General features: G+C 34.9%; 1 protein-coding gene across 2 annotated transcripts in view; it reads left to right on the forward strand.

Annotated features, from left to right (window-relative positions):
• Positions 1-23133, forward strand: part of Lerp (lysosomal enzyme receptor protein) — a 514158-nt gene that overhangs the window by 70759 nt on the left and 420266 nt on the right. For both annotated transcript variants that reach the window (XM_090408956.1, XM_090408955.1), the window contains exons 6-9: positions 9404-9587; positions 14108-14208; positions 20044-20211; positions 20424-20567. In XM_090408956.1, coding sequence (XP_090265082.1) covers positions 9404-9587; positions 14108-14208; positions 20044-20211; positions 20424-20567 — 597 coding nt within the window. The remainder of the gene's footprint in view (positions 1-9403; positions 9588-14107; positions 14209-20043; positions 20212-20423; positions 20568-23133) is intronic.

Raw genomic sequence — 23133 nt, forward strand, 5'->3', positions numbered from 1 at the left:
GAATCTCCAAGAATTGATTCCTGTTCTCAAACTCTTTCATTTTCTTTTCAATAATATTTCTGTATTTTAGTCTACAGTTCACATCTGAGAGCTGCTCAACTTTTATTCGCTTTAAAACTTTCTTACATGTTATTCTTTTCAATATGAAATTCAATTTTATCCTGCTCAAGACTAAATAGTGATCACTTCCAATTTCAAATCCTCTGTACACTCTGGTGTCCTGCACCAAGGAGAAAACATCACTATCAACAATAACATAGTCAATGAGACTTTTCTTATTCCTAGCCTCTTCTCTCCATATGAATTTGTGCACATTTTTATGTTGGAACATGGTATTAGTAATAACCAGTCCATGTCCTGAGCAGAAATCCAACAGATATTTGCCATTATTATTAGCTTTGCTCTTTTCTCCAAATTTTCCCAAATTTCATTGTCTTGTTATTGCTGACCTTCATACCATATCTATTACAACAGTTATTCAATTTAATCAGGGAATCTTGCAGACTTGCAGCAGATTTATTTAGAAGCATAACATCGTCTGCATAAAGCATAGAGCTGACATTAACATTTCCAATTTTAATATCATGTTTAATACCACTTTCCTTCATAATGTGATCCATATAGATAATGAATAACAGAGATGATAATGTACAACCTTGTCTCACACCAGATTTAGCATTTAAATCATCTTCCTGTACTTCCTTCAATTCTAACTGCTGACTTACAACTCAAATAAAGACTAAGTATTGCTTGATATAATGTCCCATTGACACTATATATATGTAACGTATTGAATAGCTTCTCTATTGGCACCTTGCCATATGCCTTTTCCAGATCTACAAAACTTAAATACAGGTCTTTGTTATATTCCCATGATTTCTCAACTATTTGTTGTAAAGTGAAGATCTGATCCTGACAGCCTCTATTTGGCCTGAATCCAGCTTGTCTTCTACAATTCTTCTCAGCCATTTCTCAAGTATACTTACATAAATCTTACCAGGAACACTTAGTAGGGATATACCTCTGTGATTCTCACATTCAGTTTTATTTCCCTTTTTATGTATGGGTACAATGAGAGCTCTACTCCAATCATCAGGAATTCGTCCCTCTGTCCAGGCCTTCTGAACTATACAGTGCAGCCATTGTAGGACTTTTATACCTCCATACTTCAGCATTTTTGGTCGAATAACATCTATTCCTGCTGCCTTTCCACATTTCAAGCCTTTGATGGTTTTTTCTTTCAAGTATGGATATGTATTCCTGACTGTATGCCTGCTGAGTGTTTTTTTACCACTTTGCTATCACTTCTTGTTTCATTTAGCAATTTTTCGAAGTAATTACTTCCTACTTCAAGGGTATCTTTTTCTCCTGTTTTTCATGTCATCTTTATCATCTCTAATTCCTTTTACAACACTCTTTCCTCCGTTTCTGAGCTTCTTCAACAACCTCCAGAATATCTCGCCTCCTTGATATTTATTTTCTTTGTTCTTACCAAAGTCTTCCCATGACTTGTTTAGCTAGTTTTACACAGTGGTCAGCTTTCTTGCATTTGTCTCTGTATTCTCTAAGAGCAAAAGCCGACTTATTTGCCAGGAACTTTTTATATACTTTCTTCTTTTACTTCACTGCCTCTTTAACTTCCTTTGTCTGCCATGGAGTTCTGATTTTTCTATCCTTGCAGACAGCCTCACCACATTCCTCTCTGACTGAATCACTCAGGGTTTTCTTCAAGACTTGCTACTGAATCTCCAAGGTTTGGTTCCTGTTCTCAAACTCTTTCATTTTTTCTTCAATAATCTTTGTGTATTTTAGTCTACAGTTCATCTGAGAGCTTCTCAACTTTTGTTTGCTTTAAAACTTTCTTACATGTTCTTGTTTTCAATATGAAATTCAATTTTATTCTGCTCAAGACTAAATGGTGATCACTTCCAATTTCAAATCCTCTGTACACTCTGGTGTCACACACCAGGAAGAAAACATCACTATGAACAATAACATAGCCAATCAGACTTTTCTTATTCCTTGACTCTTCTCTCCACGTGAATTTGTGAACATTTTTAATTTGGAACATGGTGTTAGTAATAACATGTCCTGAGCAAAAATTCAACAGGTATTTGCCATTATTATTAGCTTTGCTATTTTCTTCAAATTTTCTGAAAATATTTTTGTATATCTGACAATCATTTCCTATTCTGCTATTTAGATCACCAACAAGGACCAACTTTTCCTTTTTCATTGTGTCGGTTGCTTTCTCTAAAGCCTCAAAAAATTCCTCCTCTTCTACCTTAGTGGAACCTTCTGTGGGACCATAGGCACAAATAAGTCTCATTGTCCAGTTCCCCATTTTGATATTTTCCCCACATCACATTACTTTAGGCTGCCTGCCATTCATCAAGATTAGCCTTGTATTTTGTGTTGAATACTATGGCTACTCCTTCTTTTTCTTGATTGTCATTGCCTGAATATATCATTTTGTATTTGTTGCTCAGAAAGATCTCATCAGTTTTTGTCTTTTTTATTTCAGTCATCCCTATTATGTCGATTTGGTATTTATCTAATTCCTCAGCTAGCTCCATTTCTTTGCCATTCAGGTCTTCTTATGTTGATAGTACTGATCTTTAACTCTGGTGATATTGAGTTTGTGTGTGTTTTCAGATTTGTTCCAGTAGCCGACTTTTCGCTGTTTACCTTGGTTACCTGGCAAAAACAATGGGGATCTTGTTTAACCAGGCGATGCCCCAGCCAGCATGAAATTCTGTCATGTTGTACCAACATTTTGTAATTTGGTTTAAGCCAATAAGAATACAATTTGGTCGGCTAAATACCAAATTGCCATCCTATCCTTGTTTGTTCAGTATCTAGGTAGATACCTAACATGGTGCACCACAGGAAGGTGAGGATTGGACATTTGGTCAGAAGCCCTGGTCAGTTCTCCATGTTCCTTTAAAGGCTATGTGGAGGTCTCCTATCAGCTATACAGCTTTGACCCTTAAGCACCCGATTATCAGAACCTATAACTATAAATAAAGGAGTAAGACAAAGTTGCAGCTTATCCCCAATCTTATTCAACATTTATGTAAACAGAATTCTAAAAGAATGGAAAACAACTGTCCAAAACAGAATTAAACTAACAAATAATAAACAGCTAAATACAATACTTTATACAGATGATCAAGTACTAATTTCAAGCTGAGAAGATAAACTCCAAATTGCAAATAACCACCTAAATAAAATAGCAAAAAAATATAAAATGAAAATATGTGAAAGAAAAGCTATGGCAATGTGTGGAAATACCATTCAAAATGTCAAAATTATGCTTAACAATAAAATAATAGAACAAGTTACAGAATTCAAATACTTACAAAATATAATCTCGCAATACAATACTGATTCACACTTGGAAGCAAGACTACAAATTTACAATAGAATGGATGGCCTAATTGAAAGAAATTTGGAAAACAAATGACTAAAGAAACAATTGAGATTACATAATATGACCTCTAAACCATCTCTCAAATTTGGAAGTGAAACCTGGATTCTAAAACAAAGAAACAAAGATTGGAAGCAGCACAGATGAAGTTTCTAAGACCATCTCATGGGACTACCAGATTAGATAAAAAGAAAAACACAGAAATAAGAGAATGATTAGATACAAAGAACATCGTACAAGAAATAAAAAAAAATCATCAAAATTTTCTACACCACATAGAAAGGATGGATAACAATAGGATTCCCAAACTAGCATATAAATAAAGACCTACAGGAAGAAGGCTACTTTCATTAACCCTAAGATGGAAAGACCAATTTCATCTGCAGATCAGGAACAGGACATAAAAAGCCTATACCTGAATTGCTCAGACGACGACAACAACAATGAGCTCTCATAGCTCCCTTGCATAAAATAGAAATAAAACTGAATGTGAGAATTGCAGAGAAATTTCCATATTGAGTGTTCTAGGTAAGATTTATGCAAGCGTACTTAAGAAGAGACTAAGAAAAATTGTGGACGTGAAACCTGGAGAAAAACAAACTGGGTTTAAACCAAGTTGGGATTGTCAGGATCAGATTTTCGCTCATGATAAATAGTTCAGAAGTCATGGAAATATAAAAAGTCTGTATTTAAGTTCTGTAAAAAGCATATAACAAGGTTCCAAGAGGAAAACTTTTTCAGAATGCTGCAATTATATGGGATAATTGAAATAAAAATAACTTTGAAAATAGGTTGGAACATGGGAAAACTCCAATTGTATTTTTAATTGAAAACTTATAGAAGTAAAATTATTAAATGTGAAAATAATAAGCAGTGATGTTATAGTTGGAAGACCAGTTAAATAAATTTATTGAATAAGAGTGAAATTAGCCAAAATGCTACATTAACAGTATACACAGGGCTTGAAAAATTTTGTGCTGGCTCATAGTCAGGCAAATATCTCACTTGTCAGATGCTTAACCTGGGTACTCTACCATTGTTTCCTAATATATCGCAGTCACATGTTTATTACTGGTCAGTTTATAAGCTTTTGTTAATGCTGATTTACCTGTGTTCAATGCCATTGTACAATGGCATTGAATTTGCTTTTTATTGAAAAAAAAAGCAAACAAATTCTTCTCTACTATTATAAACAGGCATTGAAAACATTCATTATCATAAAACTCAATAAATAAATAAATAAACATTATACATACATAAAGAAAGACTTAAGTGCTGTTCATTAATAAGCTTGGTGTTGGTTATACTGTTAAGTATAACCAACACCAGATGTTTTTTTTTTTATTAAACTCACTAATTTGCTGGTTTTCTACCCAGTATCATCAGAGCTCATTGATAACTGTAACAAGCACACAGTATTAAATTAAGTAATTGTAGAAACAATTAAATTATTAGTGAGTTTAATGAATTTATCCCCCCCCCTGTTGGTGTTGGTTATACCATTAAGAATTATTCCACATTAGGTATACATATATGACTATATTAGTGTGTTTCTTAATCCTGGTTGTTCCTGAAACATTGTTGCATGGACAGGGCCAGTGATATCATACAACACAGTGGCAGTTCAGAAAACAATTCATCAAATTCCTGCCATGTACCCCCAATGGGTGTACAGGATATGATAGTACTACATGAAAAATTTACATCATTACTAACTTCAATTTTCCTCCAAATCAGTCTGTTACTTCTCAAGACCCCAACATTATCAGATCTTATACAGGGTGTTCGGGATAAATTTGACATATTTATAATTAATTATATTTTTCCGTAAGTTACATGTATTAACACACACTTCTCTTCATTTAAAAGTTTGGACCCTTCTTCATTCATATACAAGATGTCAGAAAGGATGGATAGCTGGAACCCACCTGAATCATGGAAGAGAATAACTTGTATCATGATGATTCGTGCCCGCCATCAAAATAAGGATATTACGACTGCTGCCCAATGCTCCCTGAATACAGTAAAAACAATCAGGCATGAACTAGAGACTTGCAATGGTGACTACGAGGATGTAGCAAGAAGAAAGATCCCTAGCAGACGATCTGATTGCGTTCGTACAGCAGAATTCCTCGCAAATCTGCAGGAACAGGTGTTGAAGAACCCTGGCATTGGAATTCGGGCTTTGTTCGTGGAGTTGCTAACTGTAGTCAAGCCCTGGATAACAAGGGTAGCCAATGGTAGGCCGTATGTATGGCAGCAGGATTCGGCCCCTTGCCACACCTCTGGGAAAAGTCAAAAATGGTTGTCTGAAAATTTCTACGACTTCACCAGTCCAAATGTTTGGCCTCCAAACTCCCCAGACCTTAACCCCATGGATTATTTTGTATGGGGCGCAGTTGAAAAAGACACCAATCACACTTCCAGTAATACAAAAGCCCAGTTAATAGATAAAATTAAAACAGTTTTTGCGGCCCTTCCCAGGGAGACTGTAGCATCAGCTTGTTCGAGGTTCCGAAGCAGAATTGAAGCTGTGATCGATGCTAATGGTGGTTATTTTGAGTAAATCTTGTTGATAGTATTGTAATTAACTCTGCCTGTAATGTTTTTTTGTCAATTCATTAAATTTAATAGATACAAAGAAGATTTTTTTTTTCCTTACGAAACTGTCAAATTTATCCCGAACACCCTGTATTTCTATCATTTAAGGCACTTTGTACAGTATTTTTATGAAAATTTTTGTAAACTTTGTACGAAAAACCAGAGTTTTCGGGTGAAACCCCCCATCTCTGAATGAGACCAGCTAACTCATCTTTAGTCGAAAGAACCAGATAAAGGTTCCTCACGTCATGGATGGGAATCGAATCCAGGTCTTTCCAACCAAAGGGCTTTGTCTATACTGACTGAGCTATGGAGGCTTGTTGGCTGGGCTGAGAGAGGTAATATATTGTGCATTACCAACTTTAGTAGCCCAATATGATGTGTGGCTGAATGAATGAATAGATGATAAATAACAATGGTAATAGCATGCACTGCTTTCTTGCACCCCCCTGATTTTACATCAGTTTTTTTTTCTTGTATATCTTTCAGTTCCTGCTGACTTATAATTTAAGTATAGGCTATAATTGCTCTTTATTTTCCCCTTTACAGCATATAATTGGTGCATTTTGAAAAGCTTTTCAAATAGGTTAAATAATTAGCATATCTGTTCTCCAGCAGAAAGGCTGGATATATGGATGTTTGTGATAATTTTTTTACGTGCATGCTTACATACAAATGTACACCTCTACCAAGATGGAGTGGGTCACCATGAAAGAAGTAGATCCAGTCCTCCTGCAATAAAGAGAGGCCTTCATTCAGCAGTGGGATTCTATGGGCTGAATATCTTAAATATCATCATATATATATCAGCCTGCATATGAGAACTCTCATGTCATGATGTGTTGTGGTTAGAAGGAAGAAAGGAATTTGTTGATCTCTATGTTGAAGATCTGAAAGTTGTAATCATTGGGGAAAAACAGTATGGAATTTCCATAGGTGCTACTCCACTGAACTGGAACAGCACCCAAGGAAAGTGGAGGGATGGTAGTGTTGTATATGAGAAAGTGATTGGAGGGAATCAGTGAGGAGGGGGATCATCAGTTAAGTGAACTGTTTGCTTCTAAATACAGTTGAACATTCAGAGGGTGCACCATCCCAAACGTAGGAATAGTATTCTAAGGTCAGGTGAATTTGAGCCTTATAGTGTTGGGAATTGAGCATGATAGAAGTACTGTTTGGAATGCAAAAAAAATACCAAAGTTGTTTTTTTTTTTATGAGGCTTGAAGAGGCTATGAATCTGAGGTGCTTATGACAGGATAGGTTTGATGTGAGAGCTGACCAAAATATAGAGAAACTGATGGTGTTGGTAAGAAGAATGTTGTCAGAAATGAAGAAGAGAGACATGGTTTTTCTTCCTGGAAACGAGATAAAAATTACATTTTGGTGGTATTAAAATCCAGCAGGTTGTCTTCACCAACTTGAATGCTAAGGAGGTCAGTGTTGAAAGCATTTGTTCAAGAAGATGTTGAAGACTTCATCTTGCTGTGATGAAAGTGTTCTGTGTCAAAAAATAACATGGTATAACATAAAATTCAACACCACATTCAAACCCATGGGGTTTCAATGTGGTGTTGAAGGTTATATTTTATTAGTACTTTGGTTATCTTTTCAGATGTACTTCAGACATAGGGAATAAGAATAGTGGTGTTTTGTTCTTGTGATGTTAAATTAGCAACTCTGATTTACTTTCCATTCTGATCTACTCTCCATTCCCTGGCATAACCAGACATCAAACATTTTGCGGGAGTCACGATCAGCTATGGGGGGGGGGGGGAACAACTGTTGCTGGACACTCCTTGGAAGTCTCCCAGAACATTCTTGAGGAATCGCCGACAGTGGGTACCAAGTCTCCAGTTACATACTCCGCATCATCTCCTCAGTCTCTTCTTTTGTTTGCGAGTTGTTGCGAACTTTTCTGACACACTACTCTTATAGCTTACTTGCAATGTTAAATCACTTATTCCATTTTCTCTAAATTTTAAGTACAATATTTTAACAGGAATTATTTTACACAATTTTCAATACAGTAAATTTCTATTCAGACAAAAGGAATCTTACATTATTATTATTATTTTTTTTGCATTATTTAGGTCTAAAACCCATATAAAATAGAGTTCGATAAATTAATTATTTTAATTTATCGAACAAAATTTTACAAAGGCTGGCTCTCATTGCATAAGATGAAAAGAAATAGTAAAATAGAAAGTTTCACCCCCTAGCCCTCGAATACTCTAATAGCTTTGGGTGGGGAAGGGAGGGGGGGGGAGTAGGAGCAGGAAGAAAAGAAAGAAAGAAGGGAAGAGATCAATCTACAGATAATATAATAGATGTATTTTACATGGAGTAAAGTATGATCAAGCATCAGATACCTTGGGTTGCCACATTTCAAACATTTTACATGATAGAATAGGCTTTTTTAATAGTGTTATTAAAAAACAGTTATCTTACAAAAGTGAGTTAGAGACCAGATAGAAGTTATTAGAAAAACAGTCAGTATAATTAGGACTGGTTAGAAACCTACCAAAAAAGAAACATCTGGTAGACATTAAAAATTAACTTAAAAGAAAAGAACCTAAATTCAAAATTATATAAATTTGCATAAATAAGATTTAGAGAGAGACTTATTTTTGAATAAGATATATTCAGTGAGAAACTAAATGAAGGAACAGAAAAGATCAGAAAAAAAAATTCCTTGTTTTAAAAAAAAAAAAAAAAATCTCAAAATTATGGAGATGTTAAACATTTTAAATTCTTGTTACAAAATATAGAGTAGAATATTAGTTAAGAAACTTACAGAATATTCAGATTGCATCTAAAATCACAGAACGACTTTAGAAAAAACTATCCTTTTTAGAAAAAGATAGTTATGCATCTATTTAACTTTCTTTCTTTCTTTCAAAAATTAAGAGGTTTTTTTACAATCTGAAAACATGTATTACATTTATACATTTTGAAGCATTTAATATGGCAAAACAATTAGTTTAAAATATTACAAGACATAGATATATACTTATATAAGAAGAATGAAATACAGTTAAGATTAAAGTTGGAATTTTTCTGGTTTATTTTTTTTCTGATTTATTTCTTGGAAAGAAGTAAACTTATTGGATACCTAGCATGTCTTAAAAAAAATTCATTGCTTGATTTCTAGATCAGTTTCCAGATAATGTTTAAAAAAGATAAATACATAAATAGTATAAAAAAAACAAGCAATTAAAATAAAAACCTTCCCCCCATCAATGGTATTTAAGGTTTATATTATAGGTTTACAAACTTTATGGGTGGAGTAACATAAAAAAAAGATATTGATGCTCAATATAATAAATGATTTCATTTGTTTTTATTAAAATCATATTTGTATATTTATTTAGGTTTCTATCAAATATCAGGAAATGTAAATGGAATTAATAAAGTGTTCTATTTGAATGTATGTGGGACTGTAAAACATAGCCCTTGTGGGGACCAGTTAAGAGGGAATACTGAAGCAGTTTGTTTTACTGATCCATCTTCCAAAAAACCAGATGTCATTGGGAGAATAAATTCTGCAGTTTTGAGGTAAGTGGTGGATATTTAGGTTGTATTCAGTAAGTTTTAGTTTTCAAATTTTCAAAATTTTTTTCAGGATAATATTTTGAAATGATGAAATTTCTATATAATACTTAGAGATAAAAGACCTGGCAATGCAGAAATATATCTGGAGGACTGATAATATCACACTACACTCCCATAGTAACTAAACTAAACTAAGATTAAAGATCTAATTAATAAAAAAAAAAAAAACTTTAGAAAGAAAAATGGAGAAAGGTTATATAAGATACATAAATAAGAGTAAATAGTGAAGTAATTAAGTAATTAGAGTAGGCTATAATAGTGTGAATCTGAATTTGGAATGAGTAAAAATATAGGTATATTAGTGAAACAGACTAGTACTGAGAAGGAAAAAATAGTGGCAGACAGAGGAAATACCAAAACCTATGGAAAGAACATTAAAATGCAGAATACATATGCATAATATAGTGAGAAGAAAAATTAAGGAAGTAAAAGTAAAATTACAGTGCATTGTAATTGATCTCCTCCGCAGGGGGAAAAGCTTATCCTCCATACATAACAAAAAAAAAAAAAAAGAAAATAAAAGAAAATACACCCCTTGAGGGTACATGGCAGGAATTTGATGATGATGAAAATACAGAAAACCACTAGTGGGTTCAAGACTTCAATTGTTCAATAAATACTTTATTTCTGAGTTCGTAGTATTTTAGGATGCAAAGTTTTTATTGTCAGATATTCTGCCATCTGCAAATATTCTCAAATTGGACATCATACATAAGAATATTTGCAGAGAGCAGCCTGTTGATAATGTGTTAAGATAAAAAAGTTAGTTGTAAGACCGTAAATACTATGTCAGAAGCAAAAAATCAGTACAGTTAAAAAGTGACAATTATTTTATAATCATATATAAATAAATAAAAAAGCAAATATTATTTGAACTGATTGAAATCAACTTTTGTAATATTAAAATTGAATAAAGACCAAGCACCAGAATGATTTCAGAAAATTAAAATTCTTGTTAAGAATTGCATATTAAAAAAAATGAGAAAAACGTTGGAAATGAACATGGATCACAAAATATGGTACACTTCATTGAATCTGTTTCAGTATTGTTGAGTATTGTCCCAAATGAATTCAACACTTGTTAAATTCATGCCACTTGTTTAAAACAAGGTGAAGGACTGTCCTTCACCCTGTAGTGAGATGATGTTTTGTTTCTCATTCTTCCTGTTTGCATATCAGTGGATATCCCACAAATCATGGTGGATTCTTCAGTTGAAACAAAAGATTGTGGGGAGGAAAGAAGTGCTTGCTTCAGGATATGTTAAGAACCAATAATTAAGCAGAATCCTATATTTGGTTGGTATATTTGAATTACTAAATGGCATGAATATGTGAGCTGACATTAATGAAACTTAAGTCATTTGAGAATGGCAGATATCACTGAGAAATAACAGGTATGAATAGAAATACTTTTATTAAAGGTAAATGAATTACTGATAAGAAACTAGTTGTAGTATTATATATGGGCATCTAATTCTAGTAAGTTGTTTCCACGAGAAATAGGACCACACCACCTCCTCCGAATTTCATAGTTGGGGTTACACATTCTTGTAAGAGATATTCACCAGGCATCCTGCACCTATCCATCTGCTTGGTAGAGGGTGTAGCGTGATTCATTGCTTCATAACACAGTTTCCAAGCTTCCATGTCACATCATCTTCAGTAGTGCAAAGAGAATGTACTACTGAAGATAATGCTGTATATTGCAGTTCTGCCGTGGAAACCCATGTTGTGAGCCACAGTTCTGAATGTTTTTGTGCAGATTCATGTTCCAGTCAATGCCCAGAACTCCACATTCAATGTGTTGACTGATGAATGGCAGTTTTTATGTATTATCCTTCATTGCACCTTACAGTCACATTCGGTGAGTGTGACGGGTCATCCACTGCGAGTAGCACTTGTAGTTGACTCCTTATGCTTCCATCTTAGTATGGTATCACTGATTGCTGTCCTGGGATGGCCCAATTTCTCAACAATTTGCCAAATGGATAGGCCTGCGAAATGGAATCCTATCACAACACCTCTTTCAAACTGTCAGTTCCCTTCTCACAGCTATTTCACCCAGACATTTTTAATGACTTGGGAGTATCATATTCCTCCATTTAATACTAGCTACAAACATGTGACTTGTTACATGGATGATGCAACTTGCTCAACCCTGAAAATAGACAGGAACAATTTTTATTGAAGAACCATTGAACAAGTAAAATATTTCAGCTATTTAGGTGCAGTTTTTGTGAAGATGGCAAAATAATTATGGAAATACAGCAGAATAAGCAAATTGGTTTGGTGGGAAAATAAACAAATTTATATGGACTGAGCATGAACTTTGTAAAACACTGAACTAATGACTGACTGTATGCAAGGCAGCATTCCGACTAATTTTGACTTATGGACCCAAAATTTGGTTTAGAAATAAGTTGTTCAAAGACTAGAAATTACTTTAGAGTTCAAACATCAGCATCATATGAACAGATGGTATCAGTGGCAGAATCATATTTAAAATGAAGATATTAGGAACTTGACATTGTTTACATTCAGGAATGTGTGAGCAGAATTATCTCATCTGCTGTTGTCTCCTGAACAGAATATGAGAGGAAAAGTTAGCAAAACAGTTGTTTGATGGCTGGGGAAAAAACCCTGCAGAAAGCTAACATTGTTATATCGATGCAGGGGGGGGGGGGCTGAAAAAGTTCTGATAAACACCTAGAACAAAATGATATTAAAGCAACTGATATAACCACAAGAAAGAACATATCTTTAAATCCTTAAAACCCCATGTTTCGTCAAATTGTAATAATTTGTTCTTTTTCTTTTAGGATATATAAGAAGACATGTGAGAGGTTTTGAAGAAATTTGAAGACTTGTACAGGCCATCAAGTTTTCCATGCTGCAAGAAAAATCCACAACTGAGATTCACCAAAATTTGAGTGAGTCTTTAGGGGATTATGCCTCAGCATATCCAACAGTTGATAGATGGGTGGCCAAGTTTAAAACTAGTCATCTTAGGACAATAGATGCTCTCAGGTTAGGAAGACCTTCCACCGCAATCATACTAAAAACATCGGTGCAGTGCATGCCATGATCCTTGATGATAGATGAATACTAGATGATAGACTAATCAAAAACATTGCAAAGACTCTGGGGATATCCAGGGTACGAGCTGGTGGCCATTATCCACCAACATCTGGACATACAGAAGCTCTCAGCAAAGTGGGTCCTCAAATATTTGAATTCTGACTAAAAGGGAGAACATGTGCTGTTATCTCAAGGATTTTGTGTCTTGAGAAATCAGGTGCAAATTTTTTGACTCTTATTGTGACTGTTGATGAAACATGGCTTCATTACTATGATCCAGAAGTTAAACAGTCAATGGAGTCGACTCACAGGTTCTCTACAACCAAAGAAGTTCTGAATTCAAAATTCAGCATGGAAGATTCTTGCTATTGTCTTTTGGGATATAGATGGTGTAATCCTTACCAAGTACCTCAAGAAAGGTGAAACTGTTATAGCAGCAGTTTATTCAACAGCTCTGAAGGAATTAAAGGAAGTACTGGAGAAAAAACAGCATGGGAAATTCAGCAGAGGCATTGCTTTTGAAAGACAATTCACTGCTCACACTGCTCATGAAAAACAGACAATACACAACTTGGGCTTTCAATGTCTTCTGCTTTACCCACCCTATTCACCAGACCTGCCCCCATTTGATTATTTCCTGTTCCCAAATTTATAGAAACACTTGAAAGGAACAAAACTTACAACAGATGATGAAGTCATCTGAGGACTGGTTTGTTCAACAAGGGTAAGACTTTCTCAGAGGATTGCAAATGATGCAGCAACATTGTAACAAGTGTATAACACTTCATGGGGAATATGTAGAATAATATGTAAATTACATAATTCTACCTTAATTCCTTCATGAAGTGATTATCACAACTTTTCAACACTCCTTCCTAAGTGCCTTCTAGAAGACTAAATTGTAAGATCAGGAAATTTGACTCCTGGCAATATGGATGAAAGCTCTCAATGAACAGCTAGTAGTAATGTGTTGTAAATTTTGTTCCTTTCAAGTGTTTCTATCTGTATGTACTATCCTAGTGCCCAGCACACACCTTGATGATTTATGCAAAGTTGATGATACCTCTGATCAAAAATAAAATGTTGTTGGGACTTTCTGACTTTGGAAGATTGTGGCTCTTTTCATTAGAGATGGCTAGAATGAGATGATTTCATTTCTGAGATCTCATATGATACTGAATATAGAAATTTTCTCTATCTGCTGTAATTTTCATATTATAGATAAATGTAATAATGGATTATGATAGCCTCACTGCCTTCTAAAACATAGTTTATTTTTATTCATTCAAAATTTTTAATTATTAAAAATAAATTACTACTTATATCAGCATTTCTGCATAATGCGTACATGCATAGTCATTTTTTGTTTGTTTGTTTTGTTTTAGATATGCTGACGAACAACTTACTTTGACTTATAAAGGCGGGTCGTGTGCATTAGGAATTGATAAATCAACAATAATAACTTTCATATGCAACCAAACTGCAGGTAAGTAGACAATAGCAATATTAATTTACATTTTTATCATCATTACTTTGATATATAACTATTAAGTTTTGTTCGAAGTAAAAATCTTCTATTCATGGAAAACTATATTTTTATTCATGTCTATTTTTCAGATATTTGGAAAACAATAAATAACATTACCACTGAAATTTAGCTTAATTTTTAGTTGTAATCTCTCCTTGAACTCACCTAATGGGAAGAGTGCTCATTCATCATCTCATTTTACCTTATGCACATTGAGGTTACCATAAACAAAGCTTTCCAGTTCATTCTGATCATTGCTAAATTATTTACTTTACACTATAGGAATTCAGTTCAGCTATGTAGTTCCTGTTTTCTATCCATTTCATTATGCTTTTCCATTGTTGAGAATATGTGGAGGTTGTTCATGTTAAAGGATTAATGGAATGAAACAGCACTAGGAAAGGATTAAAAATAATATTTAATTCTTCCAGTATTTCATCTCAGTTACAGAGATATCATCAGAGAGTACAATACGAGATTTGTAACATGCACACAAAGGCAGCAAAAAACTAAGTGAAACATGTGGATGAAAGACTTGGTCTTAACTAGGTGGGGGTGCCCTCTATGGACACTTTTCAGCAGCCTAAGATGTAAACTGGGATCTCAAAGTATTAGTGTTTTCCATATTTCTCATCTTCTTTCTTTATACCCTCTTTTACCTTGCGGTGTCGAGGGTCCATTGATCATCGGACCTCAATCCGTTTACAGGATAAGGTGGTCAGCCCTATGCCCCGGTATATCCTATGGCCTGTAGTGTTAAGTTCTCAAGGCCAGTTTGTCTGCTTTGCTGGATGAAAAACCCCAGAATAAACTGGGGAAAAAACCCTGCTATCCATGCCCAAGACTGGCTAACTTGGCTATGGCTGAGGAAGATCCTTCAGCTCCTCACATCACCGACGGGAATCGAACCTAAGACACTCCTTCCCCAGGCATATGGTTGCGAAGCGCATAACCACTAGGCTAACCGCGCGGACTTATACAAGTTTTATACAGTCATATTTATTCAAATTAGGCTGATTTTTAAGAGCAGTAGCAGATTCTAAAAACAATCTTTCTTTTCTAAATTTACTGTGGTGGAGCGTGATGGTCTTTATCCATTTGATTCTGTGAGCTGTATCTAAAGCATGTTCTGCAAGGCCAGATTGACCATAGTCATGACTGCAGATGTATTTTTATGTTCTTCCATGCGGATGATAGCTGATCTTCCTGTCTGTCCATAGTTGACCAACTTACAGGAACAAGGATGATGGAGATTTATGGTTTTAATGATGGAAGGACAGCAAAGGTCATACTGTGCCATATCAAAGGTTATGGCAGTACACCAGGTAAGACAATCATAAACATCCATGCCCACAGTGAGATTCAAACCCACAACCTGTTGGTTGGAGAGCAGGTATGCTAACCACTCAGCCAACCAGGCTGGCCCAGGAACAAAAGGAACTCTATATATACACAGAAGAGGAGGGAGTTTGTCTTTTATGAAATGGATAAGGGTGAAATGGATCAAGTATTTTATATTGTTCTCCCAGTAGTAAAATTATTTAACAAATACAGTAATTCAATACATATAACTATTGCCTTGAAAAAATACAGAGTTTGTTTTATTTAAGTTCTGTCTAAAAGTGTGCGGCCCGTGATGCTACCACTCATCATATATTGGCTCTCATATAGGATGAAGTTGGCCACACCTGTTGTAAACAAAGATGTGTTGTTATATACCAGCAATGGAAACATTCTAGGCTGTTAAAGAAATATTAACTTAATCATGCTGTCAGAAAAATTTGCCTTCTATCTCCATTCTAACAGTCTCTTTACCATTTCTTTTCATTCAAGACGTATATAAAGTACCTTATTTGTATAACACACCATATTTTCTTCAAACTGGTAAAACAGGTGAAAACCACTTCCACTGAGTAGTACTATATCCAGTTTCTTGATATGAAAGTCAGGGTTTTCTAACCATTCTACTGGTAATCATTTGTGTAAGATTTATAGAATTTATCAGGTTATTCAGAGAATCCTATGAGATCCTTTCTCATTCTTTTGGTGTGAATAAATTGCAGTATTTTTTTTTATTATTATTATTATTCAGGCCTCCATGTAGTCAAAAGACTCATCGTGTGAGGTCCTTCCTAAGAAACAAAGTCTATCAAGACTCATCGAGGGGAGTCCCCCCCCCAAGAAACACAAAGTCTATCATACCGCTCCTTGAACTCATTGACTGTTCTCGCTCTCACCATTCCATCAGGCAATGCATTCCATGGTTCAACCACCCTCCATGCAAAGAAACCACTCCTCACCCTCTTGCTCACAGTTTCCTTTCGTAACTTCCGGGGATGGCCTCTTGTCATCACTCCTTCCCGCTGTTCAACCAAGCGAAAGAACTGTATATAGCTGAGTTAGAAAAGCAGGTCTCTTTAATGCTCCCAAATAATATGTAGTATATTGTTTTTAGCTTATTAATTTAAATAACACTTGGAATTTTCTGTTGTATTTATTCTGAAGATATCTTTTTTTTATATAGGTTTTGGTCCAGTTTTCTATAGTCTGAATAAATTGTTTAAATTTCTCTATTGAAATTGTCATTACTGTCATACATTTACACATACCGGCTACTGAATTAGAAAGTTATTTAATACCATGTTGGACCACCTTTAGCCTGAATTACAGTACATATTCAATTTGGCATAGATTTTCCACAAGGTGTTGTATTGCATCTACCAGACTGTCACTCAACAGTCCTTTGAACTGGCTCAGATTTGATAGAAGAGGACTTTGCTCCCAGAATTTGTTTGTCTAACATGTCCCATGCATTCTTAGTGGGGTTCGGATCTGGGCTTTGTGGTGGTCAGGGATGGACTTTGATTAGCAACAATGTTCAGATATTTCTTGGAGGATACCCAACCTTCCAGCAACATCAGAGGATCCATTCCATACCAATAGAACATACTCCGCACCATGACACCACCTCCAGAACCTTGAGTTGTGTTTACAAGGCAAGCTGGGTTCATTACTTTATGGGGTTCATTCCAAACTCTCTGCCTACTGTCAGTATAGAATAAAGTGTACCATTACTCATCAGACCTCATTACTTTTTTTCGTCTTCAAATGTTCAGTCACATTGTTCCTGACTCCACTGTACACAAACTTTCTTGTTCTTTGTAGAAATCTGTGGGCATACAACTGTCAGTACTGATCCTCTTCAATTCCCTGTGCATAGTTTGATGAGATATGGGTTGGGAATAGCCTTCATTAAATGCTTCAGTCAATTGCTGCTTACAGGAAGTTCCAATTGTCCATATAAGCCTTCTCGGACTACGGTGATCTTGATCCTGATAGTCTGTCTTAGAACCACAGTTATGCCTCATAAACAAGCAGTCTGGGTTATTTTTCCACTGATTATTCACCCAGGATATTTTACCTTTTGAGAAACCAGTCAGCTCTGCAGATTTCAAAATTGTGGCTCCAGCCAAATGGGTACCCACAATAAGCCCTTTATCAAACTCTGAATGATACTTTTTTTACCCACTGTAATCAACACCATTCATGATTACTAACAGCAGCATTATTCTTGTTGAGAGGCTTATACGCTGGTTAAACATGATAACTAATATTTAAGGAATTGACAGCGTATACTAGAAATATAAATTAAATAAACTTTAATATATACTTTCCGATATTTCGGCAAACGTCACATTGCCATCTTCTTGGGAACTTAATACAAAGACACGTGCACACAAGTACTACATAACAGCAAATGAGAACTGAAGCTAGGAAGCTAACGTTTTCCTAAAGTCCTGATGGTGCCCCCTAGTGGGCTATATTGGTGGTTCTTGGCCTTTGGGCTGAAGGTCTTCTGATAATTGTTTCCCAAATTTGGGGCAGTCTCATGCATCCAAATTTGTTGAGGTTTGGCATGTTCCTAAGGGCTGAGGCTGATTCCATGAATAGTCTTTCATACTTGAACTTGCTGCGGTGTATGACTGTGGCTTTCTTCCATCTTATTCTGTGGCGAGTATCCAGAGCGTGGTCTGGATACTCGGATGTAATCCTTGTGTTCTGAGATTCTGATATTTGCTGTCCTGCCTGTAAATTGTCTTACTTTGGCCAAAGTAAATTGTCTTACTTTGGCCAAACAGGCAGGACAGCAAATATCAGAATCTCAGAACACAAGGATTACATCCGATTTCACCAGTACAGCCACTCTGGGCTTGCAGACCACGCTCTGGATACTCGCCACAGAATAAGATGGAAGAAAGCCACAGTCATACACCGCAGCAAGTTCAAGTATGAAAGACTATTCATGGAATCAGCCTCAGCCCTTAGGAACATGCCAAACCTCAACAAATTTGGATGCATGAGACTGCCCCAAATTTGGGAAACAATTATCAGAAGAACTTCAGCCCAAAGGCCAAGAACCACCAATATAGCCCGCCAGGGGGCACCATCAGGACTTTAGGAAAACGTTAGCTTCCTAGCTTCAGTTCTCATTTGCTGTTATGTAGTACTTGTGTGCATGTGTCTTTGTATTAAGTTCCCAAGAAGATGGCAACGTGACGTTTGCCAAAATATCGGTAAGTATATATTAAAGTTTATTTAATTTATATTTCACTAGAAATATAAATTAAATAAACTTTAATATATACACTGTCAATTCCTTAAATATTAGTTATAACAGCAGCATTCTTAAACAGTTGCCTAGAACACATGATGATGCATACAGCCAAGTATTTTGATTATATGCTGCGTAAGTGACGTTTATGTACATCTGCATAAAAGTTTCTAATTGTGGCCAGTATATGCACTAAATGTTCCAAATAACTGTTTTTATCATTTATCTTTCATTGGACTTTAAGAATTCATTTAATATTTTTAAGTGCTATGTAGATGGTTTTAACTGTATACAGCGAGGACTACCAATGTGCTGTTTGGAAACCTGAAGTGGCTTGAAAAATATTGTTCTCCAGAGCAGAGGTCTAGATTATCTCATTTGGCCTATCCAAAACTAATGCACTATATTTATAACATTCTGTGGATCAGATTTTTAAAAATAATTTGACTACCTGTTCTGAATAATGGGGGCAGTTCTTTTAGCTCCATCTCTTTTACCTTATTATTATTTTTTTATTAGTTCTGCTTTAATCTTCCATAATATCATTGAAGTAATATTTTAATTATTGAAGTATTCTAATAATCTCACATTTATCTTAGTGTTCTGACGATGTCCATTTCACTTTAAAAGCTCTGTTAAAAATTACCATTATAGAAACATGTTTTTGTGTGGTTATTTTTCATGAAGTCTCATAGAAATAATTATATTCCAGTTAAGCAATAGTCATAAAACTGATATGAAGCGTGTCTGAAAATCTTACCTCAAATGTAATCACTTTTATTATATTATTCTGCAAGAAAATTATTTTTGTGATGCATATTTTTTGTTTTAGTGACAATTTCCAGGAACATGTTAATTAACTAGTGATATCTGTAATTTTATAGAAATAAGTTATATGATCAGATATATTAACATTTTTGTAATAGCAATGAGTAATTTCTCAATATAATGTGTACTTTGCAGTTTAAAAAATACTTACATTTTTGAAGGAAGTATAATTATTATTTGGAGAATATTTTATTTTGTGGTATGGCAATAATATCAAACTGTATGAAAAGCATCATGAATGAAAAATCATTACCCATTATGATGTTTGTTCTCTGTATTTGCTCACTTTTCTATTTTCACTCAATCATTATCTCTTTGTAAGCAATTTTTTGTTATTTATATTCATTTTCTAGTGAATGGAGGACAAGGAATGCCAGAGTTCATTAGCGTAATTAACAATTGTGTGTATAGGTTCAAATGGGAAACCAAATATGCTTGTCCTGATCATCCAATTGCAAGTAACTGTTTTGTTGATAATGGGAAAGTTCATATTGATCTTGGTGATTTAACTAAAGCAAAAGGTAAATATATTTAAGATGATGCTTTTTTGAACACACAGATAAATGTAATAAGTGGCATGATTTATTTGATCATGTCACTTTGTATTTTGACAGTTGTAATAAATTTTTGAAAGTTATAAGATTGAGTAAAGATGGGATTAAAATGGCAATATAATTGCAAACTTTTGAAGAAAAAAAAAAAATATATATATATACACACACATATTTTTTAGGAGAAATGCCATGGTTGGCTATAGATGGAAGAGCTACCAAAAGAACAGATGAAAATGTGCAATATTATTTGAATGTTTGTGGTGAAATTCCTCATCATAGCACCACAGTTTTATGTGATAATGAAGCATCTTTATGTAGAGTTGGTAAGTTTTAAATATTTTTTATATTGATAGAAAATATAGATATTTAACCAGTACAGTAAATTACATGATATCTAATTACTGGAAGTTACTTGCTTGTCAGTGTAATCAGCTGCAGAGATGGCCAGTTTTTAATACTGTCTAAATGCTGTTTTAAGTAGTGGCTGGATGCTGTGTGATGTATCATCATCAAATTCCTGTTATGTACTCTCAGGGTATGTATAGGACAGGAAAAAGTTACATTGTTACCAACTTCCTATTGGCATTTTTCTCCAAATTAATCTTTTATTTGTAATGACTCCAGTATTATCAGAGCTTATATTTTTGTCTTCTAAGGCAATTTTTACTGTATCAAACCACCAAAATCTTGGTCTTCCTCTGAGTCTTCTTCCTCCCAGCCCTTGCAAAGAACACTGGTTTTTGCTAACCTTTCCTATTCCATTCTGTGTAAATGACTGTACCACCTGAGAGTAGCTCTGTTAACACATTCCTGACTGCTAACACTGTTAGGTTCTTTCCTAATATAATCAGCATTAATATTATTATGCTATTGATGCCATCTGTTCAATCTTCTAATTTTCCTCAGAATTCTCATATCTATGGTCTCCAGTCTTTGATTAAATGTTTATTTCTAACACCTCTCAGATCTTAAGTTTAAATTGGTTTGAGCAGGATCTTGTATTCAGCTAGTTTACTGTTTTGACTAATTTCACTCTTATTCCATATAAAATCTATTCACTTGACTTCCTACCATACTAGCTTTGTAAATTCTCTTGTCTATTTCCATATTTAATTTGCTGTCTTTACTAAAAATTATGCATAAACAGCCAAAATGTTTTACTTGTATTGGGTCTCAATTTAGAATGCAATTGATGTTTTCAATGTTTCTACCTATTTTCATTATCAATATCTTTTTAATGCTGATTTTCACCAAATTTATGATAGCAGTTATTCAGTTTAGTCAGGGAATCCTGCACAGGATTTATTTAGAAGTATAACATCACTTGCATAAAGTAAAGCGCTGGGATCAACCTCTTCAATTTTGATAGAGGTTTAATATCACTTTTCTTCATATAGATGATGAGTAACAGAAGAGATAATGTAAGCCTTGTCTTACAGCTGATTTAACATCAAAAACCCTTCTTTCTGTGCTCTCTTCAATTCCAACTGCTGACTTACAAATCAAACATAGACTATGTATTGCTTGATATAATGTCTAATTTACGAATGGGACATCTACATTCCCATCTACGAAACTTAAATACAAATCGTTATATATTTCCAAGATTTCTTAACTATTTGACTTAAATTGAAATTTTGATTCTGAAAACCTTTATTTGGCCTGTATCTGCTTGTCCTTCACCAAGATTCCCTTCCACAGTTTTTCTCATCTGTTTCTCAAGTATACTTGCATAAATCTTACCAGGAATTCTCAGTTGGAGATTCATCTATAATTCTCATATTCAGCTTTATTTCCCTTTTTATAGATGGATACTATGAGAGCTCTATTCCAATCATTTGGAATTCAGCCCTTTGACCAGGTCTTCTGAATTATGCAGTGTAGCAACTATAAAACTTTTATACCTCCACATTTGAGCATTTCTGGTTGAATATAATCTTCTCCAGTTGCCTTCTCACATTTCACGTTCTTAATAGCTTTTTCTAGATCAAGTATTGATATGTATTCCTGACTGCATTCTTGTTGAGTGTTTTCTACCACTGTGCTGATACTGCTTGTTTCATTTAGCAATCTTTCAAAGTAGTTACTCCAAACATCTAGAATATCTTTATCATCTGTTTTCCTGTTGCCTTTTTCATCTCTGATTTCTTTTACAGTACTCTTTCTTCTATTTCTAAGTTTTTTTTTTTTCTCCAGCCTCCAGAATATTTTGTCACCTTCCTGGTATTATTTATTTTCAATGTTCTTGCCAAAGTGTTCCCATGACTTTTGTTTAGCCAGTTTTACACAGTGTCCGCGCGGTTAGCCTAGTGGCTTTGCGCTTCGCAACCATATGCCTGGGGAAGGAGTGTCCTAGGTTCGATTCCCGTCGGAGACGTGAGGAGCTGAAGGATCTTCCTCAGCCATAGCCAAGTTAGCTGGTCTTGGGCGCGGGCAGTAGGGTTTTTTCCGCCAGTTTATCTGGTGTTTTTCATCCCGCAAGCAGGCAAACCGGCCCCTTGAACACACAGCGATACAGCCAAGAATACCTTGAGGCATAGGAGTGACCATTCTATCCTCGTATTTCGGTTACGAAATCCAAGCATGCTTGGAAGGTTGTGGGCCTTAAAGGCCTGTTAAAGCCATTGGGATAGATAGTTTTACACAGTGCATCACTTTTTTGCATTTTCTCTGTATTCTTTAAGAGCACATGCTGACTTACTCATAAGAAACTTTCAGTAGGCTTTCTTCTTTTCTTTCGCTGTCTCTTTAACTTCCTAAGTCTACCATGGAGTTCTGATTTTTCTATCCTTGCAGACAACCTCACTGTGTGCTTCTCTAGCTGAATCAGTTAATGTTTAATTCATGGTCTGCCACTGAATCTTCAAGGTTAGGTTGTTTTTCAAACTG

Source organism: Typopeltis vanoorti, chromosome 19 (genome assembly GCF_054136105.1).
Source record: "Typopeltis vanoorti isolate ZY-2024b chromosome 19, IOZ_Tvanoo_1.0, whole genome shotgun sequence".
Lineage (NCBI taxonomy): Eukaryota > Metazoa > Arthropoda > Arachnida > Uropygi > Thelyphonidae > Typopeltis > Typopeltis vanoorti.